Consider the following 14,566-nt stretch of genomic DNA (forward strand, 5'->3'; position numbering starts at 1 on the left):
GTTTCATGCAAGTGCAACTGAACTATAGGCTTCTTCATAAGACCATTGTTCAAAAAATAGCAGGTTCTGATGGTGGAGTTTTTGACCCTCTGACGTCAAAGATCACCAAGCTCCCCCATGCCCAGTTGGAGGGTTGGTGGTCCTAATCAGTCTTACCTGGCTTGAGCTAGACACAGCTGACTCCAACTTCCTGGAAAACAACCTGGGTGAACATTTTATTGTTTAGGCTTGGGGGTACGTGAAAATCATTTGTAGCATCAAATAAAATGAACTTGAACAGTGGAGGCAGGCTATAGGTGTGATGGGTTTAACCATGATTACTCTGATTACACTGATTTCTCCCAACACAGATAGGAACCCTTGCTCCCTGAGACCCCAATTAGGATCTGTCTCTAACCCACAGAGTCTTGAATTCACCAAATACTTTTTAAGCATAAACTACGTTCCTGGTAGGGCTTCCCTGGTGGTTCAGTAGTAAAGAATCTGCCTACCATGCAGGAGACCCAGGTTCGATTCCTGGGTTGGGAAGATCCCTTGGAGAAGGGAATGGCAGCCCACTCCATTATTCTTGCCTGGAGAATTCCATGAACAGAAGAGCCTGGCAGGCTATAGTCCATGGTGTCTCAAAGAGTCGGACATGACTGAGCAACTAATACCTCACCTCATGTGCCTGGTACTATCAGGCACTGAGGATGCAACAGTGAGAAGAACCAGGAGTGGTTCCCTGCCCTCCAGGGGCTCAGGGTTTCATGGGGGAAATAGGTATTGAACTAATTATCACACAAATAAATATAGAAGCACAATGGCAATATATACAGTGCCAGTGAGCACATGGAACTATGGGGGCTTACAGTGGGAACTTTGACTTTGCAGGGAAAGGAATCTGGAAGAAGAGTCAGAATGGTACACAGGTGGGAATGGGGAAGAAAAGAAAAAAAGTTACTTCCATCTGACCTTATTATGTCTTGAGTGAAAAGCAGGACAGTGAAAGGCACTGGTGCTGCCCCTGGAGTTTGAACTGTGTTCAGAATCTAATAAGTTTACCTTCATAAATCTCTTGAAATAACTATTTGGAAGCATCTTGGGAGCTAATTTGTTAAATATACTTGCACAATGCAGTTGATGGGGACAGATGAGTCTTATTACCCCTTTCAGATGAGAAACACTTGAGCCCTGCTCAGCTATGAGAACAAGAGAGGAAAATTAATTCTAATTGAATGCGTTTGTTCCCTCATATGTTCTTCTACAAGAACCATGTGAGCACAGGATCTGACAAAAATTGTTTTATTCCATCAACAATTGATTGAAGTAAAGAGTGTGAACTGTGGTTATCACTGTGTTTTTACAAGGAATTAAAGGTTTCTGAGTCTGAGACATTGCATAAATCCTGAGTTACAGCATCCTGGGGTAGAAACATCTGATGTAAGATGATTGGATCTTGGTCCTGAAGGAACGATGTTAGAGCCCGGTCATGCGTACTGGCTCACTTGTGCTGTTTTGGTCAGCTCTCTGCCTGCAGTGGAGAGTGGAAACCAATGGGAATGGGTCAAACTCATGAATACCAAGATTTCTATTAACACACATAATAGCTGTTAATTATCTTTCCTCTGAGGAACCAAAGGTCATACAGCGTCAATACCAGAGTAAGTGATGCTGCATGATGTTATACTAAGATATTAATAAATCTAGGCTTGTCTAGCCTCCCTGACACCATAGATGGGAGGCAGATTGTGGAAGGCCCCTGAGTGGGCCACACCACTGACCTGCACACAGACGATACCTGTATCTTTGTCTGTGGGCTTTTGGGAGGGACAAAGGTCATAGGTAATATATCTCACACCTGAGCTTGGAAGGATCAAGGCACTGAAGGGATTTTTAATGGCCTATGGACCTCACAGATGTGGTGTGTAGAGGTGTTAGTGAAGATTAGGTCTGCTATTGAACATAGAAAGTGAAAATTCCAGTGGTATTGATGTGGAGAGAAGCTTTAGGGTATATCTAAACAGTCCTTTCAGTGGCAGAAGACATGCATATATGCATACACTATAGTAAAGATTCAACTTCTGGATTTGAGACTTTCTTTAATAATGATGATGGTGATGGTGGATGATGAAAAACCAATACATTTTAACTATATGAAATGGTTATCTTTTAGAAATTATGCTGTGGGAATGGCCATTCAATCAGTACCTTGAGGTTTTTCCTTTCTCTCTTCTATGGCTAATGGTTTCTGCAGAAGAGGACCAATTGATTTCTTTCTAAAATGTTGCTTCAGGGTATAGAGACTTTTATAGGTCATGTTTCAACTTATAGGAAAATTTTATAGTTCAAATATAAATTACATTAAATGTGGGCTTTGTAATGGAGTTAAGGTTAAGTAAAGTTCTGACTTTCCTTAGGCTGTTTATGGTGTTCAGGAAGCCTCCACACTGTTGAGACAGGAGCTCTTTGAAAGCAGAGGCATGGTCAGGATTGAGTGTCACATGGGATGTAACTATGGAGATGTAGAAAGCAGTGTACCAGGGCCATCGAGTGCTTTTATTGATGGCAGGACCAGTGTTATGGGTTGAACTGTGTTCCCCTGAAAGGATGTATTGGAAGTCATGACCCTTGGTACTTAGGAATGTGACCTCATTTGGAAATAGGGTCTCTGCAGGTGTAATTAAGTTAGGAGATCATACTGGAATACAAGTGGCTGTGAATTCCATGATTGGCATCCTTTTAAGAGAGAATGGCATATGAAGACAGATTCAGAGAGAAGTTGGCCATGTGATGGTGGATGCAGAGATTGTGTCTACAAGCCAAGGAATGCCAAGGATTGCTGGCAACCAACAGGAGCTAGTAGAAGCCAGGAAGACTTCTCCCCTACACATTTCAGAGGGATCAAGTGAATATCTTGATCTCGGACTTCTAGCCTCCAGTTCCACAAGACAAGTTTCTATTGTTGTAAGGCACTCCAGTATGTGGTGCTTTGTTATGGCAGTCCTGGGAAACGAATGCAACTGGAACATAGTTTTTGGCGCCCAGTGCAAAATGAAAATGGAGTCTTTGTTAAAAATCAAGATTTTTGAGATCAAACCAAGCTGGGGGCTCTTCTGAGTCCTGGTCCCTGTACCACTGCCCAGACTGCAAGTTCACAAAGATATCCCTGGTTGTTGGGTCCTCAAAGTGCTGGACCCTGACACACTCAGAAAGTGGTTGAAATGGGTTATTACAGTGTACACTGATCAACCACAGAAAACTCTCAGACTACTCACATCTTTTTCCGACAAAAGACTGTGAATGTCACACTAGCGACAAACAGAACCACAAGGACTCCTGTGACAACTGTGAGACCGATTGCTGTGTTTTGGAGAGCAGATGCCCTCTTCATCTCTGCTCCTGTTAATAAAAAATCAGATAGTTTTAAATGATCTGATTAAGAGGCTGCTCCTGGGTCTCTGGGAAGTTTCCTATCCAGGCACTGGTGAATATTAATTATGGAAATGAAATGTACATTTAACCCAAGAAAGTGCTCACTGTAGAGAAATCTCATAGGACAAGTCATTGAAAGCCGATTTACTAAATGACCTATTCGCCAAATGACCCATTTGCCTAACGACCACTTTGCCAAATGACCGATTTGCTAAAAGCCAATTTGCTGAAAATCAGTTGGTGGGATGTCCTGCTTATCAATAACGGATGATCAAATACACCTCACCCCAGGCTCCCAGGATTACATATGAGGCAGGTGTAAGGGCCAAAGAGTTGTAGCAAAACTCTAAAACTTAAAAAGAAATTCTCAATAACTTAGAGAATTGTCATTCATTTAGTTTTCTGCAGAACATCCTGTTTATAGTAAATTCACATGAAGATTGTGGGTCTAGTTTCAAGTTGCTCAGTTGTGTCCCCGACTCTGTGACCCCCATGGACTGTAGTCTGCAAGGCTTCTCTGTCCATGGTATTCTCCAGGCAAGAATACTGTAGCGGGTAACTATTTCCTTCTCCAGGGGATCTTCCCAGCCCAGGAACCAAACCCAGGTCTCCCGCATCGGGCAGATTCTTTACCGTCTGAGCCACCAGGGAAGATGTGGGTAGTGGCTTGGTGGAAGGAAAGAGTGCAGGGAGCTGTTCCTTGTATTCCATTTCGATTGAGTGTGGTTGCTCTAAGCATCTGATAAATCACTGGGCACTAAGTCTCCCCACAGAAGAAATGCTGGGGAGTGTTTGTAAACAGCCGAATTCCCAGAGCTGCTTCCTTTCTTCCTTTATATCACTGAGATTTAGTTTTTTGAAGTCTTAAGGATTCTCAACCTCATTTATAGGAACCCCTGCCCCCATTTCTAGCCATGAGAAGAGCACTAAAGCTTGTTCCTCTCCTGTGAGCAGCTTTCCTCTGGGTACCAGCATGCACAGAGTTGCTGAAGGAAGGCCGCTTTTCCGAATCTACAAGGGGCATCTGAGGGGCAGACTCTACATGCTTTCTGAGGCTCAGAAGGATTATTGCCTGATTTCCTTTATGGAGAGCCTTCCTTTTTGCCCCGTAGGCACTGTATAAAATGTCACCAACACAGCGAGGGATTTCCTCCTTCATCTGCTACCTGTTCACAGCTGCTGATGATAATCTTGTGCTGGGGGCACTGAAGCTGCCAGGAAACAGGATTGTTCTGCTTGATATTTCCCCCATTCAGAAAACCCCTTTTTGAATCTTCTCTATCTCAGGACAGAACAGGCCACACTACCAATCTCTTGGTGGTGGCTTTTGTGTCTCACCTGTTTGCTGGTCGTAAGTGTCTACCAGCATTTCCTGGGTGACTGCCAGGGAGCCATTGTGGGGCTCAGGGGTAACCCCCAGGAGCTTACACATGAGGGGGTAGATGTGGATGCTGTCAAAAGGCTCAGCCAGGTGATTCTTCTTGAAATCAGGCCCAAAAGCTCTGAATATAGTCTTCATGTCCATGTAGACATTATCAAAACCATGATCTCCTTTGTTGAAATATAGTATAATTCGCTGAAAAATAATAACAACGAAACAGTCATTTAAGATTCCAGTCCTCTGAAAGAAGATTGCCCCTTAGTTAATTCCATAGTTGTTAGATCCAGGAAATCTTTGAGTGTTTAAATGACAAGGAAGGACATTGCTCTCTGCAGTGGCAGAGGAGCGGGAATGGAAAATCTGTAAGGAAGAGAATAAAGCTCACAACTGCCCTGGTGGCTCAGATGGTAAAGAAGCTGCCCACAATTTGGGATTCCTGGGTTCAGTCCCTGGGTCAGGAAGATACCCTGGAGTGGGAAATGGCAACCCACTCCAGTATTCTTGCCTGGAGAATTCTGTGGACAGAGGAGCCTGCTGTGTGGGGTCACAAGGAGTCAGACACTACTGAGTGACTAACACTTTCTTTTTCAAAGAAAAGCACACCTGTTAGAAACAGTAAAGGAGAAGGCAATGGCACCCCACTCCAGTACTCTTGCCTGGAGAATCCCATGGACGGAGGAGCCTGGTGGGCTGCAGTCCATGGGGTCGCTAGGAGTCGGACAGACTGAGCGACTTCCTTTTCTCTTTCCACTTTCATGCATTGGAGAAAGAAATGGCAACCCACTCCAGTATTCTTGCCTGGAGAATCCCAGGGATGGAGGAGCCTGGTGGGCTGCTGTCTATGGGGTCTCACAGAGTCGGATACGACCGACGTGACTTAGCAGTAGCAGCAGTAGAAACAGTAATAAGATAGTAATACTGATGGTCCTGATAGGTGCAAACATAGAGGGCTCGCTGTGCACCAAGAATTGTTCTGAATGTTTTATAAAGTGAAGGCTCTATCCTCATCACTGCCATTTTACAGATGAATAACCTACCCTGAGTCATGTAGTAGCCAATGTTGGAGTAGGTATTTGAACCCAGACTGGGTCTAGAGCTAGGAGCATTTATTTTCTTTTTCAGAAATATTTATTTATTTGTTTGGCTTCGCCAGGTCTTAGTTGTGGCACACTCCTAGTTGGGGCTTGTGGGGTCAAGGATTGATTTTGGGCCCCTGCATCGGGAACTCAGAGTCTTAGCCAGTGAACCAACAGGAAAGTCCCCAAGTATGTTGTTTCTTATGGCACAAAATTGCATATATTTTTTTTTTGTGGGAGGTGGGGAGAGAAGGATTAAAGAGGAGGGTATCAGGACTGTAGGTAATTGTTTAATGAGTACTAGATAGACTTTTGTCTGACCCCTTTTCAAGGTAACATCAGTCACACCACAGCACTGTTTATATTTTCTTATTTTCTTGGGACCAACAGATACTCTGGCATGTCAGACATGTGATCTCTGGGTATTGAAAAGTTGGTCTCATAGTCTTGAGCCTGTCTGCTCAGCTCAGGCTCCCTCACCTGGCTAAAGAAACCAGTCCAAAGGCATTTGAGGCCATGCTGTGCTCTTGTGCTCAGTCACTCAGTTATGTCCAGCTCTGCAACCCCATGGACTGTAGCCTTCCAGGCACCTCTGTCCATGGGATTCCCCAGGCAAGAATACTGGAGCAGGGTTGCCATTTCCTACTCCAGGGGATCTTCCCCACCCAGGGATCAAATCCATGTCTTGTGTCTCCTGCATTGGCAGGCGGATTCTTTACCACTGTGCCACCTGGGAAGAACTTGATGCCATGGGGCAGCCTGTTAATAACAGTTAAGTGATCCCAGTAATGCCTTCATGTTCTTTGCAAGCTCCCTAATCCTAAGAGAGAAGAGTCACACCCGCTCTGCTCTGTACATCAAGGCAGGCAGGTGGGTGGGAATATGAGCAGTGGACTCAATTAGAGCATTGAGACACAAAAGATTTTCGGTCTAACAGACAGTTTGCCAGAAGATTAAACTGATCACTGCATCCCATCCCTTAAACTATCTGGTTGGTCATGCTGGGAATATGACTGTCCAATTAAATGTCTTATCATCCCTCTCAAACTGTGACATCATTAACCAGGTTTACAAAGAGGTCAGTGCTATGGAAACTTCTTGGCAGGGCCTTTGCCCCCGGCCACGTGGGAGCTTGCAAAATACCAGTTAAGTTTTGCATTTTACTGTAAATGTTTCCACCAATATTAAACAATAACCTTATGAGCTTTCCCAGACCTGTTATACTCTGGACTTTCAGCAACCTAAAAGTATACAGATTGCAAATGTAATTATGATGTTTGGCTTCTGTTCATAGCCTTAGACAAGGATTCTTCAGGTTGTACCTGAGACAGTCTTCTGTCATGTGATATTGAAACATCACTGAAACTTTGTTCTGTCATGAATTACTGGTTGGTAGTTTTAAAAAAAAGACCTCATGTATGTCTCACAATTAGCAATGATTTTGGTATTTTCTTCTTTAGACTTCTTTCTTTTCATAACAGCTGTGTTGAGATATAATTCATATACAATGCAATGTATTCATTTAAAGTATACGATTCAATGGTATCTAGTGTATTCACAGAGTTGTGAAACTATCATCACAATCAATTTTAGAACACTTCCATCACCCCAAAAAGACAGCCTATACCCTTCAGCAGTTACTCCCCAATCTCCCTACAACTTCCTCTGGTCCTAGACAACCACCAATCTATGCTCCATATCTATAGATTTGTGTATCCTGGACATTTCATTTAAATGGAATCATACAGTATGTAGTCTCTCTTATCTGACTTCTTTCACTGAGCCTTATGTTCTCAAGGTTCATTCAAATGATAATGTATTTCAGTACTTCAGTTCCTTTTAATGGCTACATAGTATTCCACTGTATGGCTAGACCCTGTTTTGTTTATCCATTCATCAGCTGATGGGCATTTTGGTTGTTTCCACTTTTTGTTTATTATGAATAATGCTGCCATGGGCATCTGTGTATAAATTTTTATGTGATTAGGATTGCCTTTTTTCTTTTGACTATATGCAAATAGGAACTAGAAGGTGTTTTTTGCGGGGGAGGGAGGGGTGTTAATCTCTTGTTGATCCAACACATAGGCTTGGGTTTGTACATCAGCCTTACATTTCTGATACCAAATCACTCCTCTCCAGCTTTGGTTTCTTCCTCATTACAAAGGGAAGATAAGAGAATCAACCTTTAGGGTTGTTAGGAAAACAAAAATAAAATGTGTGTGTGTGTGTGCTCAGTCGCTCAGTTGTTTCTGACTCTTTATGATCCTATGGACTATAGCCTGCCAGGCTCCTCTGTCCATGGGATTCTTCAGGCAAGAATACTGAAGTAGGTTGCCATTTCCTCCTCCAGGGGATCTTCCTAACCCAGGGATCAAACCCACATCTCCTATAATACCTGCATTGAGGTAGATCATTGAGCAACCAGGGAAGCCCAAACATGAAATAACTCATGTTAAATTTTTAACACAGCCCTAGACACAACCTTGGTCAGAGATATATGTCATTATCGTTGCATAATGGTAACATGGAGCAGGGTGGGTAGGGTGGGATGTGGGGAGCTGGGTTAGTGGGTTACTACTAACTCATCATGCATGCCCTTATGTTTTAATTTTTTTCAGAACAGTCCTTCCCTACTGGCTGCCTTCCACACCCAAGACGGACTCTGGTTTAGAATCCACTCACCCCGCTGATGCTATAACCAGAGTCGGCGTACATCACGATCGGCAGGACCCGCTCATGTTTGGCAAAATGGAAGCGTTCTGGAAATTCCTCCTTCTTGTAGACATTGAGGTGAGGATGAGCGTTCTTCAGCGCTTGGTAAACGGCTTCCTCTTGCCCCGGTTTGGGCAGGAGCATCCCAAAGCCACCATAGTCCACAATGTCAAACTGGACCAAGTCCTTGAAGCTGATGTAGTTGCTCAGGAGGATCTCGGTGATGTTGGGTTTCTTTTTCATGGTGGTCATGCCGTGGTCTGACGTGATGATGACATTGAGGTGCTCAGTCAAGCTGTGCCTCCCAATGGCTTCCAACAGATACCCGATGGTTCTGTCGATTTGCTGAATCATTGCCCTCCTCTTCTCTGTGTCAGGTCCGTAGAGGTGTCCCACGTTATCCGGCTCTCCATAGTACAGGGTCACGAAGTCAAAGTCTTCCTTGGTGAACCAGTTCATGACAATGTCAATGTTCTGTCTCCACTCCGTCTCGTTGCCATTGGGGTGGGTGTACGACTCCACCAGGGACCGCTGGACAGCCTCCCCTTGGTACTTGGCGCCTCCCCCGGGATAGTGGAATGACGCTGTTTTCCTCCCCTGCAAGTGCAAGAATAAAAGCCTGTTAGAGCCGTTTCTTCTGTCTTTCTCATCATGTGCAAAGCCCAGCTTGTCGGCAGCCCTGCCCCAGTCCAGAAACATGCATAGAAAACATGTGGGCTTTGGAGGCAGATGGGACTGGGCTTCATTCCTGGCATTACCAGGATCTCCTGGAATCTAAAACACTGATAACTGGGAGATGTGCCCTTATTTCATGCACTTCTGCGAATAAAAATGCTGCCAGTGAAACTGCTGACACTTCAGTGACCAGAAGATGTGTTCCAATTTGGGATGGCAAAATGAAAAATAAAAAAGTTCCTTAGATTGGGGGAGAAATGGTACTTTCTAAACTGGCGATGGTGAGTGAGTTCTTTAATCTCGTAGCGTTTCAGTGTTTCTACCTGTAAAATGCCAAGAAGCTGATGGGACTTTCTTGAGGATTAATCCAGGTAGCTTTAAGATAGAGTGTCGGGCATTGTGGGCACTTGGCAGGCGCTCTTTTCATTGTCTCTAGACCTAACAAGCCACCACAAGCCTTCCCCAGCGTGTCCAGTGTGTGCAGTGGACAGTCAGTATGTTTGCCTGCCCAGCGCCCACTCCGTCTGCAGGTTTGACAGACGGAGCATCTGACATCCCCTGGAGGCTCTCCTCCCTGCTCTTGCTCCATGTCTGGTTTAGGGTATGTTGGTTCCACATTAGGCTCCAGAGGTGGGGTGTGGCTCTGGGCTGGCCAGTCAGGGGACACTGTGTCTCCTGGCCACAGCAGTTGGTTGAGCCTTGGGCCCGTGTCCCAGCCAGAGCCAATGAGATGAGACCTGGGGACTCGCTCTGGGGCTGTTAGAGATGAAAGACTCTGCCTAGCTGTTCCCATCTCTAATGCTTATAGACTTTGGGGTGTTTGCAAAAGCGGAGGCTGTCATTTTATTCCCTGTGCCGATGTCTGCTTGATGCCGGACCCAGAGGCAGGCAACAGAGCAGGTAAAGGTGTGCTTATTGCTGGATTGCCTGGGTTTATCTTTTCTCTTTCATTTGGATGTGTGTTACCCAAATGCTCTCCACCTCTGTCTCCTCATCTGTGAAGTGGGGATGTTAATGCCACCTCGTGGGGTGGTTGCGGGGACTAAATGCACATGGAGCACAAGGGTAAGCGTTCAGTGAGCTCAGCTTTCATCTTTCCTGGTGAGGAACAAAGAGCATTGGGCCCAACCGCACGGTCAGGTAAAGAGGGGCAATGATTAGTTCCTCCAGTTTCTGTCTCCTGAGGGGCACTGAAGGTGGAACTGAAATGTGCCTGTAGACCCCAGGGTTGGGGTCTGTAGAAGGAAGCTGAGGTTGGAGCCTCTGGTCATGGAAGGAATGGCTGCAACAGGGAGCGTGGGATTCCTAACGTCCGAGGAAGGTGGTGAGTCATCCATGACATGTGGCTGAATCTTGCAAGGCCTGACCAGGGCCTGTGGTTGCTGCTTGACCTTGAAACTGTTGTCAGTGGCCCAGCCACCTTCACGCTGTCTGTCACGCTGTGGGAAACCAGGCAGGGAAGTAGATTAGAGCCAACAGAAGAAGAGCCCTGGCCTGCTTCAAAGCCTCCTTCAAAGCCGTCATGGGAAGAGCTGCTTGTCTCTTCCCTCTCCTTGTCTCCAGTGGGTAAACCGGGGAAAGAGGGGTGGGGTGGGGGCTCGAGAGAGTGGACCATGGGTCATGCTCCTTCTTTCCCAGGCAGCTGGGGCCACCAGAGAGTCTGTGGTGGGGTAGGGAGTGTGCTGGGGATCAGAGCTTTGACTCATATCTGAGATCAAGGTTTTACCATGAGTGGAACTGAGTCTTCAGACCGAAAATGAGGCTGTGTTAGCAACACAAGTAATTTCAAAGTCATGAAAATATCAAGTGATAATGCTCCTCAGCAGAAAGGTTTTAAAAACATTTTTTTGGGTAAAGCCTGGTAAAATTGTTAGGAAAAGAAAATAATTTTATGTACACTCACCAACTAGTTAACAGTAAGATGGACCCATCTCACTAAATATGTTGTTGTAAAGCAGCTCCTCAACCAGGACTGGGCACATACTAGGCACTTGATACATTTCTGGTTCCATAAATGACTGACCTGCTTATTTGGGGAGCAACTACTTTCCTTCTTGGCTGTTAACTTGAGGGCTGTTCTGTGACTCTTCTTGTATTACCCAAGACATGGATATTCTGAAAGACTCTCTACAGTTCAATGGCTTTAGTAGAGCCAAGAGCTCTACTAAAAAGTTTGGAAGAAAAGTTGTGACCAACCTAGATAGCATATTGAAAAGCAGAGACATTACTTTGCCAACAAAGGTCCGTTTAGTCAAGGCTATGGTTTTTCCAGTGGTCATGTATGGATGTGAGAGTTGGACTGTGAAGAAAGCTGAGCGCCGAAGAATTGATGCTTTTGAACTGTGGTGTTGGAGAAGACTCTTGAGAGTCCCTTGGACTGCAAGGAGATCCAACCAGTCCATTCTGAAGGAGATCAGCCCTGGGATTTCTTTGGAGTGAATGATGCTAAAGCTGAAACTCCAGTTCTTTGGCCGCCTCATGCGAAGAGTTGACTCACTGGAAAAGACTCTGATGCTGGGAGGGATTGGGGACAGAAGGAGAAGGGGACGACTGAGGATGAGATGGCTGGATGGCATCACTGATTCAATGGATGTGAGTCTGAGTGAACTCCGGGAGATGGTGATGGACAGGGAGGCCTGGCGTGCTGCGATTCATGGGGTCGCAAAGAGTTGGACACGACTGAGCAACTGAACTGAACTGAGAGCCAAGAGAGGGTGCCGATGTAATGGTGTCAATTTGGTACAGGGAATAAATTCTGGGAAGAACTGTGGCGTATTAGCACCTGGGTCATGGCTACATGGCGTACGGCTGGGCAGAAAAGTATAACCAAGCGTAATGCCAAACTTACCATGTACCGTTTGAGAGAGAGAGACAGGTAAGCTATTTGGAGGTTGTAGGGGAGGCCGTTGGGGCCCCATCCAGATCCCCTTATTGGGCCTGTGCACCCATATCAATTTCTGTGAGGGTAGCTGCTAATGTCTCACTGTTCCTCCATGCTCTGGAAAAATCCCGTTGCCAAGTGGCCAGACCTGCCTCACCTGAGTTGGTAGCCTATACTGCTCCTTTATCCTCAGGAGCCCACGGCCAGTGACCGGCAGCAGGACATAAAGCCAGCTCCCTGGCTTCAGGGTGGGATAGCATGGGGGTGCAATTCATGTTCCTGTGCTTCCTGGGGGATCAGGCTGAAGCTGGTGTCCAGCAGAGGGCACATCTCACTTAGCTCTTTCTCCTGCCACGTCAGTTTTCCTTACTCCCGTCTCCTGAGAGCTCTCTCTCCATATGTTACGTGCACTACGTCCCTGCCTCAGGCTCTGCTTTTAGGAAGCTTGACCCAAGACAGAAGTCCTAACACTAAGCGCTTTGCACAGTTCCCGAAACTCTGCTGTCCATAGCTGTAGGTGAAATATTGTCCCTTCTGCCTTCCAGCATTCATTTCCTATTTTGGGATCCAGTTTTATTTTCTCTAAAGCACTTTCCCCAACCTGAAATTACCTTAATTTGCTTGCTTTGAAAACTATCTAATTCCCTCCTCTAGAAAGTGTGGCTGTTCTTGTTGAGTGCATTTTTCCTGGGACCTAGGACAGGCCTGGTTCAGACTTAAGTGCTGACTGCTGATTAAGAGCATGCTGAATGAATGCAGGAATCACATCTCCTTTTAGGGGCAGGAAACCCACCTTCTCTCTTGATTAACTTATGGAAATAGTTTCAGAAATGCTTTCTCTTTTGGGTTCTAGTATCTTATTTGTAACCTCTACAGGTAACACATTTTCCTTTCTGATAATAGAGTTTCTATGGTTGCTTTAACTTGCAAATCCCCTAATATTTATTTATTGCATTTTTGATTGGCATTAGACATAATTCTCAGTTTTTAGCAATGGTAGTTTGTTTAACTCTAAGTGTAAATTGACTTTGCTCTCAAGTATGGATTGACTGGAAGGATGAAACTTCTAACATTTTGTAGAACACAGTTTGGCTATTTTATTATTTAGAATAAGCTGACATTGACATTGTGAGGGACTTAGGCAGCACTGCATATTAGTTAAGTTCCTAGGTATTTGCCTGTTACATCTCAGATGTTCCCAACTTGAAATTGTTTTCTCGTGCTATATTCTTAACACATATTCTTTCTTTAAAGGTATCCAAGCTGTAGTCTTAGGAAGCTATGGTTTTTCTCACTTGGTCCCATAGAAATTTTAGGATTTATGATGCTTTGTGAAATGAGCTCCAGAGAGAAAAATATATGTGAGCATGTGTACACACACACATACATACACACACACTTGACTCTGTTTATTTGGGATCTACGATAATCAAAAGTGCTATTTTCAACAAATACTTCTGAGAAGCAATCTGAGCACTTAATTGGATGCAAAAGAGTGGGTATTTACTATTCTACCCTTTAATTAGCATAATCAGTGTTTCCAGAAGCAATAGCAATTGGAAAATCGCTAGTTTTATTAGGTGCATTATTCTTCCTTAGTGTACTATTGCATCAGTGTGGCTATTACTCTTAAGCTGCTGCTTTAAAACAATAGTTGATACTTCTTAGGGCAAAGCCTGAGTGTTGGCTTTTGTATAGAATCTACAGAACTCTTCGGGGCTTCCCTGGTGGCTCAGACAGTAAAGAATCTGCCTGTAATGCAGGAGACCTGGGTTCCATCCCTGGGATGGGAAGATCCCCTGGAAAAGGAAATGGCTACCCACTCCAGTATTCTTGTCTAGAGAATTCTATGAACAGAGGAACCTGGCAGACTATAGGCCATAGGGTCGCAAAAAGCTGAATACGACTGAGCAACAAACACTTTATAGAACTCTTCAGAACCAATCATTAGTGAAAGAGTTTCAGTTTGGTTTTGTGTTTTGTCTTGTCTCTTCTTTTAGTGGACAGCATTAATGTCACCAAGGTGCATAGGTTTTAGGAAGGCCCCTGAAGTGTTCATCCCATTGTACTTTGATGGAGAGTATGTTTAGTGGTTTAGGGAAAGGAGTTAGTTACACGTTCTTGGGAATGACTGAGTGGAAAGATATGGACTCCATGTATTGGGCTGGCCAAAAATTTTGGGTTTTTCTGTAATAGCTTATGGAAAAACCGGAACAAACTTTTTAACCAATCCAATATTTGAAATCATACGTTGGTTCTGAGTGTTTTCATTGCTCTTCTGTGTTCTGGAGGCGTCACTGAACAGAAGGAATAGAGAGGGCCAAGAGTCTGTGTTTTACCCCCTCCCATGCCCTTTTGGAGGTCGGAGTATTATTCTTAGAACCTTTATGATGCGTGATGGAGACACAATTTGTACCAGTACTGGGA

The 14,566-nt window shown here is 44.8% G+C and overlaps 1 protein-coding gene across 1 annotated transcript in view; it reads right to left on the reverse strand.

Annotated features, from left to right (window-relative positions):
* Positions 1,323–14,566, reverse strand: part of LOC102170015 (ectonucleotide pyrophosphatase/phosphodiesterase family member 7-like) — a 36,930-nt gene continuing 23,686 nt past the window's right edge. The window contains exons 4-7 of the mRNA XM_013974709.2: positions 8,554–9,180; positions 4,753–4,990; positions 3,258–3,381; positions 1,323–1,513 (exon numbers count right to left, since the gene is read on the reverse strand). Of these exons, the coding sequence (XP_013830163.2) occupies positions 1,459–1,513; positions 3,258–3,381; positions 4,753–4,990; positions 8,554–9,180 (1,044 nt within the window). The 3' untranslated portion in view covers positions 1,323–1,458. The remainder of the gene's footprint in view (positions 1,514–3,257; positions 3,382–4,752; positions 4,991–8,553; positions 9,181–14,566) is intronic.

This window comes from Capra hircus, chromosome 25 (genome assembly GCF_001704415.2).
Source record: "Capra hircus breed San Clemente chromosome 25, ASM170441v1, whole genome shotgun sequence".
NCBI classification, from domain to species: domain Eukaryota; kingdom Metazoa; phylum Chordata; class Mammalia; order Artiodactyla; family Bovidae; genus Capra; species Capra hircus.